The sequence below is a fragment of the Psammomys obesus genome, unplaced genomic scaffold (genome assembly GCF_907164565.1).
Source record: "Psammomys obesus unplaced genomic scaffold, mPsaObe1.curated_primary_1811, whole genome shotgun sequence".
NCBI lineage: Eukaryota > Metazoa > Chordata > Mammalia > Rodentia > Muridae > Psammomys > Psammomys obesus.
The window spans coordinates 5,140,718-5,161,945 of NW_026590809.1; the positions used below are offsets into that span (position 1 = coordinate 5,140,718).

The 21,228-nt window shown below is 49.0% G+C and overlaps 1 protein-coding gene across 2 annotated transcripts in view; it reads left to right on the forward strand.

Moving 5' to 3' along the window:
• Window positions 1–17,250, forward strand: part of Arhgap10 (Rho GTPase activating protein 10) — a 248,703-nt gene extending 231,453 nt beyond the window's left edge. For both annotated transcript variants that reach the window (XM_055609092.1, XM_055609093.1), the window contains exons 21-23: window positions 9,317–9,469; window positions 10,784–10,875; window positions 16,563–17,250. In XM_055609092.1, coding sequence (XP_055465067.1) covers window positions 9,317–9,469; window positions 10,784–10,875; window positions 16,563–16,651 — 334 coding nt within the window. In that variant the 3' untranslated portion in view covers window positions 16,652–17,250. The remainder of the gene's footprint in view (window positions 1–9,316; window positions 9,470–10,783; window positions 10,876–16,562) is intronic.
• Window positions 17,251–21,228: the final 3,978 nt, after the last annotated feature.

A 21,228-nucleotide genomic window follows, 5' to 3' on the forward strand; every position in this document is an offset into this window, starting at 1 on the left:
GCTGGGGATTTGCTAATTTTAAGAACTCAGTATGATTGTCTTAAGCTTGGCCCCAGCTTCCTGTTGGTTACACAATCTGGCTACCAAGCAGAAAGTGACCCGGGAAGGTGACCTTGGAGCCTTGGCCTTAGGCTGTGCTGTTGAGCAGTCCCAGAGGACTGTGCCTGGCCTCCTCCCTCAGCTTTGATGATCTCTGAGAGTCATGTGGTGTCACAAGGCCAAGGCCTGGGAAACCACCCAATTCAGTTATTTGGTGCATAATGGGTGATACAGTTGTCACAGCCAGCTGGGTGAGTAACCACAGAGTTTTTGTTTGTAGAGCAGCTGTGTGTCTATCCTGAGCTATGCATGGCTTGGTTATGTGGGCAGGCCTCCTGTTCCGTGGCGGCTGTTCACTGCACAGGAGTTGAGCTGCTGGAAGCCTTCTCCTCAGGGACCCTATTGGGCTGCACCACTCAGATCCCTAACTGCCTGGAATGTTCTGAAATGAAGCTTCAGTTGCGTTTCTGTTCTGCCAGCAAGCCTATTTGCCCCTCACATCTGATCTCACAGCAGATATTGGAGGGAAGGAAATGGAGGTCATTCTCTTAAGGTTGGGTCAGTGATGTAAGGCTAGGACAGCTCTCTTGTGGTGACACCAAGAGTAGCTGCTCTGGGAGAGCTTTGTGCGAGTCCATGTGCAGAGAGAGTTGCGCTAAGGAGGAAGTTCATGTGGGATGCCCAGCATCCTCCAGAACTGAGTGTTGAATGTGACCGGATTCCTTCTTGAGGTTGCAGGCATGGATGCCTTCTAGGTCCTCCCTCCTTTCTGCCTATAGTGCAAGTTACGGTGTTTCCAACTGGGTTTGGTGATTGGCCGGCACCCTCCTTCAAGAGAGCAGGTAGGAAATAGTCTTGGAGAGCTTTAGCTGTCCTATAGAAAGCACTAGCTTTATAGGTCCTACCCAGGGCCCTACCCAGGAGCCTGAGGCTTACTGACTTTGTAAACAAAGTTTTATTGCAAAACAGTTACACTTACTTAGTTCCTCCTAATTTGTCTGTGGCTGGGTGTTCTTGACAATGAAGGCAGAGTTGAGTCAGGTAAGAGGGACTGTGTGGCTTGCAAGGCCCTTTTTGGAAAAAAGTCAAATGAAATCTCTTTGGTAAATCAATATCTTCTTGAAGGCCTATTTCAGTGTAGAGGTCTACGCCAGACGGGCCACGTTCTCTGATGGATGCTGTATGTGGTTTTCCAGCAATAACTTTTATATGTCTCTTCTTTCCATTGAACCAAATAGAAGTTTCATTCTGGGTTTTGGATATTTTAGATGTGTGACTGTAATTCAGTATCTGTTTGTCTTTTTCATAGCCTAGGATTAAATGTTTTTTATTTTGGAATAGTTTAATATCTACAGAAAAGTTTTAAAAGTAGGACAAGACCATCACGGGCCTTCCCTTCCTGCACACATTCTACAGAACCTAAAACCTTTGCTACAGAATGAAACCAGCATTTGTGTTCATTGGCTTTCGGCGAGAAGAGCGGCAGTGGACAGCTTTTCCAGAAGAGTGGTCTGGAAGTAAAGCAGCAGGTGGCAGGGCCGCAGTTCCTGCCCATCTCTGCTCTGCGCCCTTCACCTGTCGCCTCATTTAAACTATACACTGGTCCAGCCCACTCTATCCTTTCCTCTTTTCTGAGAATGTAAGGTTCCACGGCTGACTCAGGCACAGAGCAGTGTGCCCGTGGAGCGCCAGCCTCTGGGAGGTACACAGCCACACTCTTCTGTCTTGTTCCTTTCATCCATTTCAAACCGAAAGACCGCATTTAAGGAGGTGAACCCTCACACAGGCCTGTGGCCATCACCAGCCTTGGAATGCAGGATTGTCTCTGGGATGACTGGTGTCATTTCTTGGTCATGTGTGTGATCCCCGTCCCGTTTAGCTCTTTACCTTTAGCCCGTGGTCTGCCTGCTGGGTCCTCTGAATGCACATCATTTCCTTTCCTCTGCTGTTTTAGTCTAGTCATTCAGAGTGAATGTCATCTCCATTGTCTCATTCAGGCATGACCTTGAGCAAATCCCTGTCACCTTTCTGAGGTTGTCTTCAGTATGTGCCATGGAATGCTAGGCTCGTGAGTGAGTGAGCGAGCATACACAAGCTAGGTGTAGCACAACCATACCTCACAGGGGCCTGGGTGAGAAAAGGTGAGGATAACGTGGAAGAAAGAGGCCCTCAACCCCTTCCTTCAGGAAGCCTTCCTGATGTTCAGTGCTCCCTTCTCTTTGCTGTGATAGATGGTGGACAGATTGTCCCATGGCACAACTCACCGCTGCCCTTCCTCTGCCCTTCCTGAGCGCTTCTGGAGACCAGGCAGCGTGGCCGCCTCTGTGGTTCCCCAGGGCAGCCCCTGGTGGGTATTTTTCTGACCATAAGTAACAAGTGAATGGGGTGTGTTTCAGACTCTTCCTAATAGACAGAGAATACTCCTATGTCCCCCCATGGATTCTGGTGACCTCCCAAAGGATCTATCATCTCTCCACTCCTGCTCTCCTTGCTGTGAGCTCATTTGGAGAGAAACCGTTTGGTTGCTGTGAAATCTCCCCTTTGTACACTGAGGAATGAATGCCATGTATTTGAAAGGAAATTTCTCATAATCTACACATCTACAATATTTCATTCTGTCTTTATTAACATTTTCAAACACTTGGTCAGGACAGCTGTTCAAGACTTAGGGCTGTGCATTTCCCAGATTGGCATAAGATCATTTCATTAATGTGTAAGCTTCTGCCTTGCAGATGAAGTTCTGAAAATCATGCGCTGCCGACGTGTTTGATTCTAATAACATATAGGCAAGTGTCTGAGAATGTGGAGGACTACTCACTTCTAATAAGGCGCCATTTCTTGACATTGTTTCCCCGCTGCCCTGCTTTGAGTTTTAAATTGCCCTCATTGTTCTGTGATTGGCCTTCTGTTGCCAACAGCGCTCAAAGCTGACTCATCTCTGCCAGAGAAATGCTGGGGGAGTTTCTGGGGACCATTGCGACCCCAGGCTGCAGCCTCTTCATGTCTTTCAGAAATGCTTGTGTTCTTCTGACATGGGAACCTGCTGGCAGGCGGAAAGTGCAGCCTCCAGTGCTGAGGTCGATCTGGCAGGGCTGGAATCATGAGCAGCCGGCACTGCCGGCTTGGCACACTTTTTTCCAGAATCCAGCTCTGCAAGTCCACGTGTTGGTAGTCAGCACCATTCTGCGTTGTTTTACTACTGGGGAACTCTCTAGGGTCTTTGCCCGATGTGCAAACCCGTTTTTCCAAAGCAAGAATATTGATTCTTCCTATACAAGAGTGTTCTCCTTTTCACTAAGCTGACTTTTGTGTGTGTGTGTGTGTGTGTATGTGTGTATGTATGTATGTTTGTTTGTATGTTTGTACCCTGTCCTCTGCCTTCCTACCTGATTTCACCACCATGTCCCACTCCCTTGTGGAAACTTCAGTTGCCCCAGGAATGACCACACAGATGTTTGCTCTGTATATTTTCAGGAATGTGCTTCTGAGTTAGCAGTTTGAAACCTCTGTGCTTCTTAGTGAAACACTTGTTTCTCCTTGTTCCCTTTCTTTGAGAGAGAAACAGTTCCCTCAAATGAGGGTAATGGTATTGGCTCTTCCTTCCTCGGGAAGAGGAGATGCAGAAGTGGTTGACTGGGAAGTTCTTCTCTGTAATTCATTCCTGTTTTGGTAAATGCGGTCTCAGAGCTTTTCAGTAGGAACTGTCTGTGTTTTGTTTTGTTTTGCAAACCACAGTGTTGCCTTCCAGAAACTTGTGGAGCTCAGGTACTTCATATAATGGTCCAGCAGCTCATCACTATGTAGGCTTAGTGGTGTGTGTTTGCCTAGCGCACGAGGCAAGAACTAGCTACAGCAGTGGGAAGAAGGAAGCAAACTTTCCAGGTTTAAAGCTGAAAGGACATTTAGAGCATTTCATTTCATGTTCAACTATTTATTCTGGTATCATCAATCCTTTTTGTTATTTAACCCAGAGATTCTTAGCCAGTTTCTGATGTGAACTATAAAATACACAAAGATGATCAGGAAGACCATTCCTACAGTTTCCCAAAGATACTATGGCTAAGAACTCTGGATGGTCTGACATTTTGTTATGCTGTCACACTGTTGAATTAGCCTGCCAGTTGTGTGGATCCTGGAAGAAGAGACAGGAATCCCATATCAGAGCCACTAACATTAGTCAGAGCATCAGTATTTTCTTGTCCCATTTCCATAGAATGATAGGACAGGGGCCAGGCAATAACTGTGTGGAGTAGTATAGGAGAGGGAATCCAGATCATCTAGAAAACAGGAATCTTATTTGATGGATAAAGCTGCCTGATCTTTGCTCCAGAGAGACACAGTCTCTGTCTTCAAGACCATTTTTTCCCTACAAATATTCTCAAAAACCTAGTCTAGAGCCAAGATGTCCAGATGACTGGATGTGCAGAGGCATATAAAGAGGCCACGGAGAACCACCACATACACAGACAGGACTGTGCTAGATGAGAGCAGAGATGGCCAGTTCACTAGGGGCATGGAGGGCGAGGGCTCCAGTGGGAGGCTGCTGTGGCTGCCGCTGCACAGAACCTGGTAGCTGTCCCTCAGGATATGTTACCTGGAGAAAATTAGTTTTATTGTGACAGTTCCCATAACATAAAATATAGTTCAACCATGGTTGCCTTCATCCCTTTCTGTCAGGCTATCTTGCCTCTTGTCTTTCTCCTTCCATACCCCTAACAGCCCTCCACATTTTACTTTCATGTCCTTTCCTTTCCCCTTCAAGATGTTTTAAAAGCCAGAGGGAAGAGAGTAACCAGAAAATCTCTTAGAAGAATATTTTTCTTTGCTATTTTTGGAAAAGTAGGTAGAGCGCTTGAAAGAGTTAACTATTAAAATTTTAAGCCAAATTACAAAAAAAAATTAATAATAACCAAAATCTTGATAGTTGCATAATGAATATCATATCTATGCTTTTAGAGGGGTAGTTCTTTAAAAAGCTAGAGGACAAGTGTGAATCATAGCACTCACCACATCAGGGTCCTAGTGTGACCATGTAGGAGTTGAGTGTATTTATTTGACCATTTAATGTATTGTTCACTCTTTCTGAAAGGTTAGGATGTAATAGATAATTTATATTTTGGGATGCTTTTCTAGTCTCCCGCTCTAGCTCCCAAATAAAAGACACAGAGACTTACTAGATTTATAATAAGCTTTAGACTCAATAACTGGGCAGATATCATCTAAGCTAGTCTGGCTACTTCCCAGCCACACGCCTCTGGTTCCTTGCCCTATATCCAGTTTGGGCTGTTTCTGGTCCATCAGGTCAATTTCTCATGGTGACATCCTCTCTGTCTCTCTGTCCTTTCTTCTTTCTCCCCTCATGGTTCCTACCTGAGACCCCCAAATCTGGGACAGAAATTTCACCCACCTCTCTTCTGCCCAGCTATGGGCTATTCAGCTTTTTTTTATTAACCAATCAGAGATAATTGGGGAGCAAAGTTTATACAGCATTGATTAGAGTACTTGACAATGCACTTGTCCCAACTGCAACCATATCTCGGAACCCAGAAATCAGCATTTGTATACACAGAGCACCCGATAGCAGGATTGCAACTTCTTTTCTTCCTGAGTGACTATGCTCTTATTTCCCAAGCCCCATTTTGCCATGCAGATCTCTCCTCTCCAAGGCTCCCAGTTCTCCAAGAGACTTAGGATTTTTCCCAGACACAGTTTTCAGACTTGCCTTTGCCATTATTTATGAACATTGCAAAAATCTGTGTGGGCGAAGGTTCAAATGAGAGTGGTCTGCATATTGGTGAGCTGTTTAGGAAGGATTAGGAGGTATGGTCTTGTCACTGGGGTGGATTTGAGGTTTCAAAAGCCCACACCATGTCCAGTCTCATTCTGTCTGTTGGCCTGCATTTTGCAAATCAGATATGAGCTCTTTGCTACTGCTTCAGCTCCATACCTGCCTATCTGTTGCCATGTGTCCTGCAGTGAGGATCATGGACCTACACTCTGAAGCTTTAAGCAAGCCCTCAATTAAACACTTTAAAAAAAAATGTCTTGGTCATGGTGTCTCTTCACAGAAATAGAACAGTAACTAATTCTCTCTCTCTCTCTCTCTCTCTCTCTCTGTGTGTGTGTGTGTGTGTGTGTGTGTGTGTGTGTGTGTATGTCGTGGGCCTGGAGTAATCTAAGATACAGAAATTTAAATTGGAGTGAGTTAGCTCAAGTTGAAAGGCTCTCTTGGTGTATTTGCTAGCATGAGATGGCATAGCACATAGATGTTACACAAACACATGAAGATAGAGAAAACACAGCACCTTTGGGAACTTGACATTGAACATAGATTGCTCAGTGAGTCTCAGATTTGGGACAGGCTAGAGCAAGTAATGCCAAGGAAGAGGCCCTTACCTTTGTGTCTGTTCTCCTGGTCTCACTTTCCAAGAGGGAAGGGATGTTTCCCCTCCACAGACACTGAGACAAAGGGAAAACACGAAATGAAGGATGTAGGGGTCATGTAGACGGTAGCAGTACAATTTATGGTCTTCATTTTTAAAGGGCCATCGCTACAGTGACGTTGTTTGTCTTCACCTGCATCTGTCCTCCCCTTAGGGGATGGATGGCCATCCTTTAATCCATTCACTAGCTGAGTCTAGGCAGGTGTGACGGGGCGTGGGTACATCTCCTCTTCAGTCACCGCTACCATGCCATTCCAAGCACCGTGAATAATTGCTATGAGATTAAATGGCAACTGTTGGGCTGACTGTGACCTTAAATTCTCCACAAGAGCCTCAATGTCCTCCCTTCTCCCTTCCTGATTAGTAAGGCACCAGTAGAGGTTTATTTTCTTGTAAAGAATTTAGTGTCTTTAGTAGCTAGGTGGTCCAGGTCATGATTTGTAAGTTTCTTGGCTCAGAGTGAAGCACGATTTTTGACTCCCCAAATGGCCAGATGGAAGTTTCATAAATAAGTTCTTTTAAGAATAATAATTTTTAGTAAAGCCAGTTATCGAGCACCTGTCAGGGCAGTCAGTGATGGAGCTTGTCTTGCGTTTGGTATCTAAAGTCCATTTTGGGTTATAGCTTCTCGTGGGTCGCATAGACACTGGGCAAAGGCTCTGTGTTCCTGGCATTCTACCGGTCCTTGTCAGGGCCGCAGGAGAGTGAAAGACTGATCTTGCCGTAAAGACAAGAGAAATGGCTGACACCATCATAAAGATACTAATCCTAGCCTGCCTCCAATTTATTGTGGTGACAGGCCTTCAGTGGTCCCTGGCCTCCCCTGTAGGCTGAGAAACGGGGGACCTGACAGCAGAGCTGTGAGGAGACAGTGTCGCGTAGACAGAGCTAGGGGAGACTGTGTCAGCTGTGTGGCACCGAGCTGCAAGGGGGCCTTCTCCTGGGGAGCAGGGAGAGCTGAAAGGGGGGCAGCCCGGAAGCTGTGTTGAAGGGAAATGGGCAGAAGAAATTCTGCTCTGGAAGAGTGTAAGGCCAATCTCGGAATGTGCAAGGACAAAGGCACTGATCAGTGAAATTAGTTTGAGCTGAGGGGTGTTGTTTATCTGTCCATCCTTCTGTCTGTCTATCTATCTCTGTGTGGTAATGGTGCAGGCTTTTAACTCCAGGACCTGGGGTGCAGAGGCCAGTGAATCTCTAATTTCTAGGCCAGCCAGGGTTGCATAATGAGATTCTGTATCAGAAGAAGGAGGAGAAGAAGAAGAAAGGGTAAAGAACTTTGTATGCTATAGACACAAGGCGCTCGCTCTGAGGTAATCAACGAGTAATCCACAGTGATCAGTTTGTTAGTAACTTGACACACTCTAAAGCCGCCTGGGAAGAGGAAACCTCAATTGGGAAAGCGCCTCCCTCAGATTGGCCTGTGGGCAGTGACTTGATTAGTGGTTGATGGAGGAGGACCGAGCCCACTGTGGACAATGCCAACACTGGGCAAGTGGTCCTGGGTTATCTAAAAGGCCAGCTGAGCGAGCCAGGGAGAGCATTCCTCCATGGCCTCTGCCTTAGCTGACCTTGATAATTACCCTTTTCTCCCTATGTTGCCTTTTGTCATGGTGTTGACCACAGCAGTTGAAAGCAAACTCTAGGATGAGAGTCTGTTTACTGACCTCTTCAATATTTTTTGAGATTTTATTTCTATTGTTTTTATGTTTTGCCTGCATGCATGTCTGTGCACCACATGTGTGCCTGGGGAGGCCAGAGGGGGTGTGAGATCTCTGGGATATGGAGTGCCAGGTGATTGTTAATCATGTGGGTGCTGGGAATTGGACCCAGGTCCTCTGGAAGAACAGCCAGTGCTCTTAGCCACTGAGCCATCTCTTGATTTCAAACTCTAAGGAATGACCCAAATGTCAGATGGTTTGTGGCCCATTGGTCTGCCCTGTATAAACTCTAGGCTTTAGTTCTCCCTGGAGGAATCTTGATCGTCAGTAGCAAAGTTTTCTGAGTCCCACATGTAAATCTCAGCCTTAGAGTGCTGTGTGTTGGTCTGTGTCAGCTGTAGGCCATGTGTATAAGTTTGTGTGACTTTTCCTACAAGTAGAAGAAATGAGTAAGGACAGGTTCCATCACACATCCTTGGCTTAGGGTGTTTAACTTAGGAAACTGTGGAATCAGTACGCAGGTGGTAGACATGCTTTGAGTTTTCATCTTCTCTGGGGCTGGTCATAGGTGGGACTGTACAAGCCCAGGCAGCTGCGTGATTGCTGCTACCCACGTCAGCTGTAGCTCAGTTTGCAGTGTTCCAGCACATTTGTCTGGAGCTAACCTCATTCTCGGCCCAGGATCATCTGCATCTGAGAAGCCCATGGCACTATTTTGAGCTAGTGAACTGATTGCCTGCGGTAGGTAGGTTTCTGTTGCTGTGATAAAATACCATGACCTAAAAACAACTTGGGCAGGAAAGGGTTTGTTTCCACTTTCAGTTAAAGCCCAGCAAGGAAGGGAAGTCAGGGCAGGAACTCAAAAGCAGGAAACTGGAGGCAGGAAGTGAAGCAAAAGCCAAGTTGACAAAAACCAACCAGGACACTGATAATGGTAGTTTAGACAAGATCAGATTCTCCACAAACATGGAGAAGTTCAATAAAGTGTCTCTAGTGTGAGATGTCACTATTTGTGGAGAGGCTTAGGGTATCTCTTGGGAGGGTACGACAGGACTCTGTCCCTGTGGTATGAAGACACGTGAGTGTTGTCGTCCTGGCCATCAGAACTTGGACTGTTTTATAATCATTGTTATGAGTGTTCATGGTATTAATCCTGTCCTTCAAATGTATCCTCAGGCCAAGCCAGACCCGGCCGTCGATGGTGCAGTGGCTAAATATGCAGGCTTCCACCACAGCAAGCTCCAACCCAGCCGGTACACCTCCTTCTCCCAGGACGTCACCTTTCCCGGCCTCCCCTGCTGCCTCCCTTGTAGACAAGCTCCCTGAATGGTACGTGGTTAGGGATGCGATGTGGAATAAGGTAGTGGCACACAAGAGGGCCCTGGCAACCCTGTGAGGAAATGCTTGCCCTGTGCCCTTGGCACGGATAGTCGGCATGTTTCAGTGCTGTGCCTCCGCTCAGAAGCAAGTGCATTCACCTCCTGACATTGTCAGGATTGCCTTCCGGGCCCCTTACGACCAACCAGCCCTCTCGTTGCTCATGTAGAATGTTTCGGTACTTGCATCTGGCCTACACTCACCCCCCTACTTGAAATCGTCTCCTGGCAGGTTTTAACACCTAATAATGCAAGTGCTGTGCGAGCCTTTACTGCAGTGCATGGTTCAGGCCGTTAGAAAAAAGCTTGAGTGCCCTGCGCACTACAGATGCCATTTTTTTAATACTGTCAATCAGTGGCTGGTTGAATCTGTAGATGTGGAAGCTATTGACACTGCCACTTGCCAGTTCTTGAGAACAATTTGTAGTGGATGAGCCTTGTTGAAACCTACTCTCCTGTTTTGGATCTTCTTATCCATTCATGAAATTAGGTACTCTGGCAGAACTTCCTGTATGCAAGTGTAAAGCACCTTCTTTGTTGAGAAGGAAGGCAGAGTGGATGCTGGTAAGGTTAACTTCCATGGACAGCTCATGACCACTTAATAGAAGACAGAGGAGGAAGTCAGTCGCCCTGGCTGACATGATTCTCACCATCAGGGGCTTCCCTGTCTCCTGGAAGATTCGGCCTTTCTTTCTTCCTTGGCTTAGATCTGGCCAAGTGTGGCTTCCATCGTTCCCCCTCATGCGCTTCTTTTGGGAGGGCTCAGAACATGTTCTCACTAGTTAGAGCTGAGCCTTGTGTGCCTTTCAGGGGGCAGAACTGTCCTTCCAGAGTGCTGTGCGAGTGAACTGTAGGCGTCATACATGGATTCACTAGGAACCTGTTTAATGTGCATGCGTGCGTGTGTACCTATCTTTTCCCCTTGCTTTGCTGATGCGCAGCTCATGGGCTCAGAGCTAAACATGCCGTGTGCACCCCAGAGTGCTGAGCAGGGGAATGGGACACCCACCAGTGAGGAGACTCTGAAGGAGGGGCTCATGGGCCGCTTTGCAGGGAGGGTCCCTCAGGAAAGGTTTGCACTGGAAACACATCATTTACTTGAGAGCCAGGTGTTAAGATTTTGCCTGGTGTTCATGTCCCTGTCTTTTCCGCCTCAGAAGACATTGCCCCACTCTTGGCATATGAATGAGCATTTGAAAATGGGGAGGGGCCTGTGAGGCTTCTGTCTTTCAGTTTTTCATTCAAGCCTTCTGTGTTCTCTCTACAGCGTTATCAATCGCAAGGCCCGGGCAGTGTACCCTTGTGAGGCAGAACACAGCTCGGAATTGTCATTTGAAATAGGAGCCATTTTTGAGGATGGTAAGTGCTAGCAAGAGCTCTGTGGTGGGAGATCTCACATCTTCCATTAATATCTGCTCATAGATTGCCACCCACTGTTTGTGGCCATGTTTTGACACTTGACTATAGACCCGAGCTCCAGGAGCTGTGTGTTGGTGGTGGGCACAGATTCATCATCATTCATTCAGGTCATGTCTGATGATGGCAAGAAGCCAGTAGCACTTGAAGTTGAGTGCTTCTGATGTGCATCCTTTGTTTTTCTGTTCTTCCACTGTCCCTAACCAAGCTCTTTCGTGCTTCATCTGATCATGAAGAGTGTAGAAATCAGAATGCTTTGACTTCCCTGTCCTGTATGTTGTTGTGCTTTGTGGTTCTCTGCCAACTGGAACAGTGCGCGGATCTGTAGTGTTTGCATTTTAAATAAGGGTGTGGATTTTAGTTGAGTGTTTAATATTCATACACAGACATTTAGGAGCGGTAGCTGTTTTAATATTTCACCAATTTCTCCTCTGCTTCAGTGAATATATTTTCCTCCCTTGCTCTTGGTTTCTTCCCTCCCCGGTCACACTCATTATGAAATTCATTGGTTGCTGTGGAAACAGTGATGAGTGTGGGTGGAGCTCCCCAGAAGGGTTCCTAGGAGGCAGGGGAAACCTTGGAAGCTGGAATGGAATGGCTGGCTAGCCGGTGTTTGGAGTTGGTGGGACGTGCCGCCACCGTGTACCGCGGTAGTCAGAAGTGGAGCATTTGCTGAAGGTTGTTTTGCAGAAAGCAAGTCGCTTCATTTAGAGTAGTCTGTGTGTGTGGAGTAAGCCCCTGCGGCCAGATTCTGATAACATCAGACAACAAACAGCAGCAGCAGCCCTCACACAACATTGTGTTTGTGGAGAAATTCTGGTGTTAAAGTGGAAGCAAGACTGTGCTACATGACATATGCACATACAGCTCCTTCAGGAGACCGCGGTCGCACAGCCTTCCTGTCATGGGCCGTGGCAGCACGTGGTGGGAGGGACACGGTAGGACTGAAACTGTTGGCTTCTTACATTGTTCCGAGCTGCCTTGCATTGTACTGTCGAGACAGTTCTCTCCCTGGAAGAGAATCTGTAAGGATGGCCCAGACTGTGAGGGAAATGCAGACACAGCTGGCCAAGTCCATCATCGCACATTAGTGTACACCGAAGACTGCAAGCCGGTGTTCACGTTGCTTTTGATGTCACCAAACCAAAGTATTCCCACGTTTGCTCAGTGTTCTCAGCTGGAGACGTGGGTCTTTGACTGGTGCCCTTGCTGGATGAGCAGTCCCACTGTTCCAGGCCACATGTAACTCTGGCAAAGAGGATGCTTCCTCTTTGTATTTCTTTTAGAAGAAAACTTTCCAGAACTTACTTCTGAGTTCATCTACCTTTACATGCCTTTGGTTAAAACTGGGTCAAATGTTTACTCTGAACTTGTCACTTTGGAGATGTAACAAATGAGAACCACATTGGATGCATAGCACCTGCTTTGGGCACATGAGACCTCTAAACCAAATCTGGGTCTGTGGCATAGATCAAAGACAAAGGCCAGAAGCCCCAGGTTCTCTACTGCTGAAGTCTCTTGATGACTTTTAGGACTCTTTAAATAGTCATAAAATTTATGTATACTCATATGTATATGTACATAGAGATAAACACACAGACCCCCCCCCCCAAACACAATGAGCTAACAGCAGCTAACAGCAGCCCCGCCCCTTCACTTTCTCTGGAAGCTATAATTGCCCCGTGTATCAGGTTTTTCATCGAAGTCTGCAAAGGATGTATGAGGGTAAAGTAGGGGCTTTGGAAGACTGAGCTTTGAATGCTATAGGCACTTGTTGCTGGCCACCGTGCCATATTCGGGCCCATCACAGCGTGCTGCCAATATGGTTGCATCTAGCCAGGTTATAGCCCCCTTGGTGTCTGTAGTGTGGGTGGCCGGCTCTGCCCGGCATGCTGGCTAGAACACCCTGGGCATCTCCAGAGCTCCACAACCCCTTCCCCAAGGCTGTGTATTCCAGAAAGATCTGCTTGCTGTGCCGTCGCCCTCCGCCTCCCGGCGTGTGGATGCCCTGTTCCCTGTGAGCCCTGTGCCGTACGGTGCGTGCTCTAGTCTCCCATCATGGTGCACACGAGCTCCGCGGAAGTCGTCAGAGTTGGCATGCTCAGGCTTGCTGCTCCTTAGGGACCGGGCTTAGTCTGAAGCCCGGATATAGAGTGCATTATCTCACTTCTGTATGTATCTTTGTCTTCAGTGCACAGTTGACCTCTCACCTTGTGAAAAGCAGATGTTTGCTCAGAATCTTAGTGTCAGGAAAGCCCTTCCTTGAATGGCAGAGGGGTCTTCCCTTCTGACAACCAGCATGGAGTGACACAGTTGATGGATTGTATGACGGTCTGTGGAGCCAGGCAGTGCTCCCAGCAGCCAATATTTACAGCTTGACCTGCAGAAGTGTCTCCAGGAACATTCCCTTTCTGTAGACCTGAGACCGTTGGCTTCCCTGACCCCCAGGACTGTTTTCCTCTGCTCACGGGATGGTGTGGAATCTTCTAGCAATCACAAGGATCCTGCAGTAAATCCGTGTTTGTGCTGTAGGCGAGGACAGAAACCCGTGTATGACAGCCGGTGGCCTGAAGTGACCCCTGGGCTGTATTGTTTGTAGTTAGGGCTTTGGAAGAATCACAAACAGGAATTAGACCAGTGCGTGAGGGAAAGGAGCCTTCGGGAAGTGTGCCGCTCTAACTCTTCGCCCCTTCTCTTCTTACCGTGTGGCATGGGCTGAGGCTACGAATTCAGGTTCTTGGCTGAAGATGCAGTTCTGGAGCTCTGGGAGATGCTTTCATGCTCTACCAGGAAGCTCTGTGCTGTGTGCTCAGGGCAGCTAGCGTTCCTTTCAAAGCTAGAGGAAACATCCTCCTTTCTCTGGGGATGAGGAATCCCAGAAATACATTTTGTTGGTTGTCAGGTATGAATATAGGCTCCGCTGCGTCTACCCCACAGGACTGTCAGGCCCATGGGCACAGGGTTTGCAGGAACTAGCCCACACTTTGTGCCAAAGCCAGAGGCCCCGTGGGCCCAGTGTGTTGGTTGGTACGGGTAGCAGGTGTCAACCAGATTAATCCTTAAAAGCCTCCAGAGATAAAAGGTTTCAAGTACATAGAACAGTCCTTAACATACTGGGAGGCCAGCAGTGTGGGGTCATCTCCACCCAGCAGGGCCTTCCAGATGCATTCTGGGAATCTCAGATGTGTGCATGCAGTGTGATGCGGACTGAACTCAGAAATAAGCAAATTGGCGTCAGACTTGTGGGACAAAAGTGTTTTAACTAAAGCTTAGGAAGGAGAACGAGGAATGTGGCATTTGAGCCCATGGTCTCCCTGGGTAGGGAAGGCTGTCAGGTGGGAGATGGGATGGAATCCGTAGACACATCTTGCAGAGGGCCTGTGCTACCCTCTTGAGGTTGAAGCTGACTTCCTAACGATGTCCTCTACTGAAGACATGCGTCACAGGTATGTGGTTTACACTGTTAGGATGCAGAGGTCCAGACTCCATTCCATCATGGACTCAGCTTTGCGGGAAGTGTTGCCGCTGGTTCCGCAGTCACGGCTGTCACTGCCTGGTGGATAGTGGGATAGTATGGCAAACACACAGGGACAGACCACTTCACACCCATTCCAACATTGGAGAGGGAGACGTGAGTCATTGTCAGTGAGGTTGTAGGAAAATGGGGGCCCTTGTGCAGTTCCCAGGGACTGGGAAAAGGACAGCCACATGGATGATAATACTGTGGCTGCTCAAAAAATGACTAATGGAATCCTGTGACCTAGCAGACCAGTTCTGCGTGTACACGCTAAAGGAGGAAAAGCAGGGATTCTGGTATCTGCCATAAAATGGAAGCATCGCCGCCTTGCTGTGCAGCGGCTAGTTCGCAGTGTAAGAGACCCTTCAGGGTCTCTGCCAGCCCCATCTGTCTGCCAGAGCAGCTGCACTGTGCTCCCTGCCAACCCTGGCCCTGCCCTGAGGTGGTGAAGGAACGAGAGAATGAACAGATATTTCTGAAGTCATCACAGATGAGCCTGGGTGAGCTGTGGTGTCTCAGCTTGAGTCTGCACTCTCCCAGGACACCGTATACAGCAGGTGCCGCATCCCGGGGAGGGGCTTTGGTGCAGGACCCAGCCGGCCTTGCCAGTACAATGTGTGGTTGAAGCCTTTAAGAATAGTGTTTTTAGTAACAAGGTCAAGATAAAGGTCACTGAGGGGATGAGGAAGTGAATTGCTGATTCATCTCGAAAGCATCCCTTAAATTTATTTGCTCATTTATTGCACGAACAATTATGTGTGAGTGGCTGGCTAGGTGCCAGGGAGCATGAGTCCTTATGTGGATGTTCTGCACCTTCAGTTTGTAGCATAGACTAGGAGCCCCACTCTCCTGGCCTCTTCTGCATGCATGAAATGTGTAGGCACACGAGGCCCCTCGTCTGGCCTGGGAAGTGTGGGTCTGTGCTGCCCAGGCATGGCCGCAGTGTAGAGTGTTTGGGGCCCAGGCAGCAACCAAGGGGAAGCCTACAGCTACTTGGCAGATGGAAGAGTATCCGAAGGGCATGGTGATACGATAGCGGAATAGACAGTGCCTCTTTCAAGGGAGGAAACACGTGGTGACCACATTGAGAAGGACGGCCAGAACAGAGCTGTCAGTGTTCTCCAGACATGACTGGGTCATGAATGGCCCATTGCAGTTTGCAGCCAGAAAGCAGGAGAATGAAGAGGGCGGCACACAAAAGGGGAAACACTGCTTTCCGAGACGGCATAGTGTGTGTGCCTGTGCTATTTTAGACCGAAAACTATTCCGTATAAAGTCATTCCTGCTGGCTGTGGTCCAAAGCTGCATTTCAGAGGTGGTTTCTGCGTTGTTCCTGTAAACAAGCGCTGCCCACCCAGGCACATGGCTGCCGCCCCTGCCATCATTGGTGTTTCGGCTGGGGTCCCATACACTGTTTCCTGTTTGATACCAAAATGCTAGCTTGCCGGCTTAAGCCCCGAGTTGAGTCCTCTGCCATCTAGTCTGGGCCTTGTTATGTGGCTATCACAGGTATGTACCAACTCCTCCAGTGTTCTGGGCACTGTGCTCAGGTATGTAAGGCCCAGGCCGGCCTGCAAGAAGGAGCTCCCTGTCCAGTGAGGGAGTGGATCAGTGTGTGGCTGAACAGGCCAAAGCAGGCCTCCCTCAAGGGAAGCCATGAAGAGTGTTCTTGGGAGGCAGTAGGAAAAGCAGCAAGCGCAGTTCTAGGCAGCAAGCACAGCGTGTGGCAAGGCCCATCTGGGCCTACTCTGGCTAGTGCAGGCGCACTGGCTGACTGACTGACGGGAGGGAGCACAGGGGCTGCTGGAGTGGTAGGAGGGACGTGGTGCACCGGGTCGGGAAGCTCCGTTTTGACTTGAAGCGGCAGAAAGGTGTGCTCGGCTTGGTGTGCCAGAGTTTATTGAGCAGTTCTGTGCACAGTGAACGAGAAGGAGCAAGATGGGGAACGGGGACTGGATCGGTGAGCTAGGCCAGTCCTGGGCAGGAGCTCGAGTGGCAGTTCAGTGCTCAGGAAGTGATTCTGTTCTTCACTGGCTGCTCTGTGCCTGGGCCTGTGTGCAGAGGGATAAGCCCCGGGAGCCAGCTGCTGACAGTGGTCTCTGTTCTTTTCCAGTTCAGACCTCCAGGGAACCCGGCTGGCTGGAAGGGACCCTGAACGGCAAGCGAGGGCTGATTCCACAGAATTATGTCAAGTTGCTGTAGCTCTAGGCCTTGGGGGCTCCAGCCGATCCTGTCACCCACACACCAGCCTGGAAACAGCACCCAAACGCCACGGTCACGCTCAGGGACTGCAGATCACCAGGGGCACTGCAGGCCTGGGGGAGGGGGATGGACCTGCCACGGAGGACTGTGCAGACGTGGGCATCACAGAGAGCGTGGGCAGCATCGGTGGCGTGTATTCTGACTCAGCAGGCACTGGGCCTGAGATTTTCAGTTCTCCAGCCTGTGGAGGCAGACACCACTGGTGACCACACTGTCAGGCATGGCAGGACCCTGCTCTCCACTCACCTGCTCTCGGGCTCCCGGGGGGAACTGTGCTTCTCTGGAATTTCGTGTCCAGAGCACCTCTGGTTTTTGCGGGTGCAGGGGAGTTGTTCCCAGCCTGGAGCGAAGCAGAGAGAAGCTTTTTCAAGCCCGTGCCTTCCTGCCTGCCTCTGCCAACCCCCAGGGCAGCTGTACCAAAAGCTCATCTGCATGCTTACAACAGTCTTTCCCAGGTGCTCACCTGAGTGTTGTTTGTCCCTTGCCACCTTGTTGTCACAAGGCCCCTCTGTAAATGAAATAAAATGTAATTTACTATTTGCTGTGTCTGGCCCAAGTCACCTCGGTGGTGGTGATTCAGGATTTGAGTGTCACAGTGAGTAGATGGTGTTAGCGCTTTAGAACCTTGTTATTTGCAGCAGAGAAGAGAAGAAATCCCTGCGTGGGGAGATCCAGTCTCCTGTGCGGGCCCTTCTTCCAGGAGACAGTGGGATGGGAACCGGTCTGTGGTAAGTATGTGGGTGAGCTGCAGCCGGCCTTCCTGACTGGCTTCCTTGGCAGATCTCTCTCATACCACCCAATATGGCCTTGCCTTCCAGGCCTCAGCATGAACTTTCCTTAGCTTGATGAAGCCAGGCTTTGGGAAGGATGGATTGGGAGCTGTTGTAGCAGGAAATGCTCTGTTCTTCCTCATTCTCCTCAGCCCCAAGTCGCACTGCAGGCCTAGGCGTGGCCAGGACATTTGGGGAAGTGCGGTGTTGGCAGCCGGGACTGGGAAGTGAGCTCTGTCAGAGGGGAGGGTGCTGACGTATAACCTCCATTAGGTTTCTGACCCTGTCTGGATTTTCTAAGGATCTATCAGGATGTTGTCTCCCCAGACTGACTCTGGAGTCTGCTGCTTTACAGGTAAATGGCTGTGGAGTCACACCATGGGGGTGTCATGAGTAAGGGCATCACATTTGGAGTTGCTAAGTTTGGATCTAGAATGTTCCCCAAAGGCCCTTGTGTTAAAAAGGTCTTGTCCCCAGCCTGTGTCACTGTGTGGGGGAAGTTACGGGACACAAGTCTTTCTCTTTCTCTTTTGTGTCTTCATTGTCTGGTGAGCAGCTTACCACAGGCTTCTTGTCTTATTCTGCCACACTTCCAAAGCTCACCCATCATGAAGTGCCACATTCAAGAGCAAAAATAACCTTTAAAAGTTCATTGCTTTGGGTATTTTGTTGTAGTCCCAGAAAGCTGAAGACAGAAGTCTCACGAGGACTAGAGGAATGTGCTTTTTGGAAGTGTATAATCTGTAAAAGAAAGTAAGACCATTTCTTTACAGTATAAAATGCCAAACCATAGGCTCTGAGGGAAGAGTTGGGACCCAAGGAACCCAGGCCTGCATTGCAGTGGCTTAGCTTGAGTGGCCACGCTGACCCTGAATGAAGGGTCGGAACCTTTGGGGCCCTGTGTTCTGGGCTGTCTTTTCCTGCTGTGACTGTAATGAAAACGCTTGTGGAACAGATGCGCATCCGTGCAGGTGTGGTGGCTCGGCACTGAGAGACTCCGGGGGCCTGGCACGACCAAAGGGGCACTAGACCCAACCCACCGGAGCAAGATTTGATTTGTTTGCTGGCTTGAGGAAGAGTTTCTTCCCTCAGAGTGCGGCACACCCTCCTCAGACCTTCGCATTGGATTGTGGAAGTCACCACAGCCCGCCTGTCTCCACAATTTTGTCCTACTTCCTAAAAGGAAAACTAAAGTATAAAGTTGAAATGCATGCGTGAAAGCAAGGCGACAGCGATGGGCTGCCGGTCCCTTTCTCACAGTTGCTTTCACATTTGTTGTCAGTGTCTTCTGTGTGGCATGGCATACAGTGGAACGGCAAGGCCCCAGAACGGTGTGGCTGAGTAGGTTTCCTGTGACCCCCAAGAGCTGCAGACCTGTGTTTATCTAGGGGAAAACAGGGAGTGCCAGAGGAAAAGTCAAGGGTGTTTCTATCAGAATATGGCCCAGGAGCAATTTGGCTCAACTTGCCATCACCACAGGGCAGAGAGCTTAGCCCTGGGCAGGGCCCAAAATCCACACAATAATGAGAGCAGGGGTGTCTGGTTACACCTGGGATCATTTCTCATCTCCAGAGAAGAAGGTTGTGTTTTGCAAGATGGGAGTGGCTAATCCTGGGACCATCTCCAGGAGGCTCCCAGCCTGAGTGTTCTCTCAGGGCTTGACAGTAGCTCCGTCTCTCGCTTTCAACAGCAGCAGCTGTTGGGGTAGCTCCAGTTGCCCCAGCTACAGGACTAGATCCCCAGCTTTCGTTGGTACAGAGGCCCTGCAGAAGTCTTCATGTATGGGTCTCCATCTGTGAAATAGAGAAATCAAGTGCCGTTGGGATTTTTGGTGACTGCACACCATGTCTGAGTGTGAGCTGCAGGAAAGTCTGTAGTAGACTGGGAGTGGGAGGGAGAGGCAGGCTCTGGTGGCTTTGCGGCTCTTGTCATGGTTTGGATCTCATGAGTCTGTCAAAATTCCATGTGTTGAAACCCCAGCCTAGGACTCTACTGGGGACCTTTAACACGTGGCACTTACTCAGACAGCAGGGGCATGGCCTAAAGGACAAGAGCTCTTCATCTCTCTTTGCTTCCTGGAGGTTCCGGGATGAGCCGCTTTCCTTTATTTCATGTTTTCTGCTGTGGCAGGACACCCTTTCACAGGCCACAGAGTTGGCCAACCAAGACCTCAGAAACTGAAAGCCAGCCTTCTGTTGATCTAGAACCAAGCTCTTCTGTCAAGAGCTTCCCCAGTGTGAATGTGGGCTTGACCCTGGAACTCAGTTTAGTCAGGGGGACAGAGGGACAGCAAGTCTGAAGGAGTGAGAGGTTACACAGAGCAAAGCTACCATAGACAGCTGCAGGCTGAGCACACGTGGACAGATGAGCCCAGCCCAGTTTGGTCCTAACTAGCAGGTTCCCCGACTGGAGAGAGACTAAAATCTAGTGGACAGATCTGTCTGCTGTAATTCTGCCCTGTGCTTCTCTTGGCTTTGGTCAGCACTGATCTGCCCCCAATGTCAAGGTCCTCTCCTAATGTTCCTCTCTGTAATGCTGTTTGGGACACTGCAGTTGTTTTTCCAGTGAGACGGCTGCTCTAAGAACCAGGTGGCTTGAGCAGGAAGTGTTGCTACACCTGTAATCATCTTAGTCTGCAAACACCTGTATCCCTCATCAAAAGGCTGGCGATTTCCGTGAGAAAATGTCTCCTCAATGCAGTGAGCCCCTTACTCTGTGGCACATGGCCCTGTCTTTAGTGCTGTGGCGGTCCGTCAGAGCTGTCCTGGCGGCCGGCTGTCAGCTAGTGCTTCCTAATGGGGAACTGACATCTTTTGGCTGGCCCACAAATTGCTTTGTGAAATTCTTAAAAGCAAAATAAAGGCTCACTTGACTCAAGATCAAGCCTCCCTCGTCTGAAGGCCATCTGCTTTTCCAATGGCACACGTGGGCTAGGGCCTCTCAGCAGGCTTGCATGTCAGGATGGCTTTTGTTTCAAATCTAAAGCTAGCTGTGAAAAGCTTTGCTCCGTAACAGGTCAAACTTCTTAAAATTTTAACGTATAGATTTGCTTTCACTTACAGATGTTTGTTTTTTTTCTCCCAACCCCCATTTGCACACCAGTGCCTAGAGCACATCTTCTAGGCTGTGGGCAGTGGCTACAGCTGTGTGTTCCAGAAACGTATCTGTTGTGCTTAATCAAGTTTGAACTTGTCTATCTCCCAGGTTTCTCTTTTTGAAGGCCAATCAATCATCACCCGTTAAATGACACGTTGCTTGAATTTATCTGGGAGGGAATGTTTTCTCTGTTACATGAACTGGTTTTCTCTTTTAACATGAACCTTTTTTTTTATGGTCACAGACAGTGGGGAACCATCAGGGCTTGCAGGTGGCTTGGGGAAAAAGCATGACCACACGGAGGAAGAGCTCTGGATTCAGCTGGCGTGGCAGTCTACATAAGTAAGTCTCGAAGTCTTGTGAGACGCCTGAGGCCATGCTAAAGAGAGTCAACATGGCTGCGTGGCAACCAGCAGTGTGACAGTGTTATGGAAGAGTTTAGGGAGCTAGATATTAGCCACCGACTCATGGTGACTCAAAGAGAAGGCTGATTATGTGGCATGGAACAGGGCCATTTCTAGCCCCAGACAGAATGCCAGCAGCTCCGGTGCTGGCTGCAGGCAGACGCGCACAGGATCAGAACATGGAAAGGCTCGAAGTCCCGACGAACCTCTAGGCAGTGGAATGAACTAGTTCCAGAACCACAGGTGA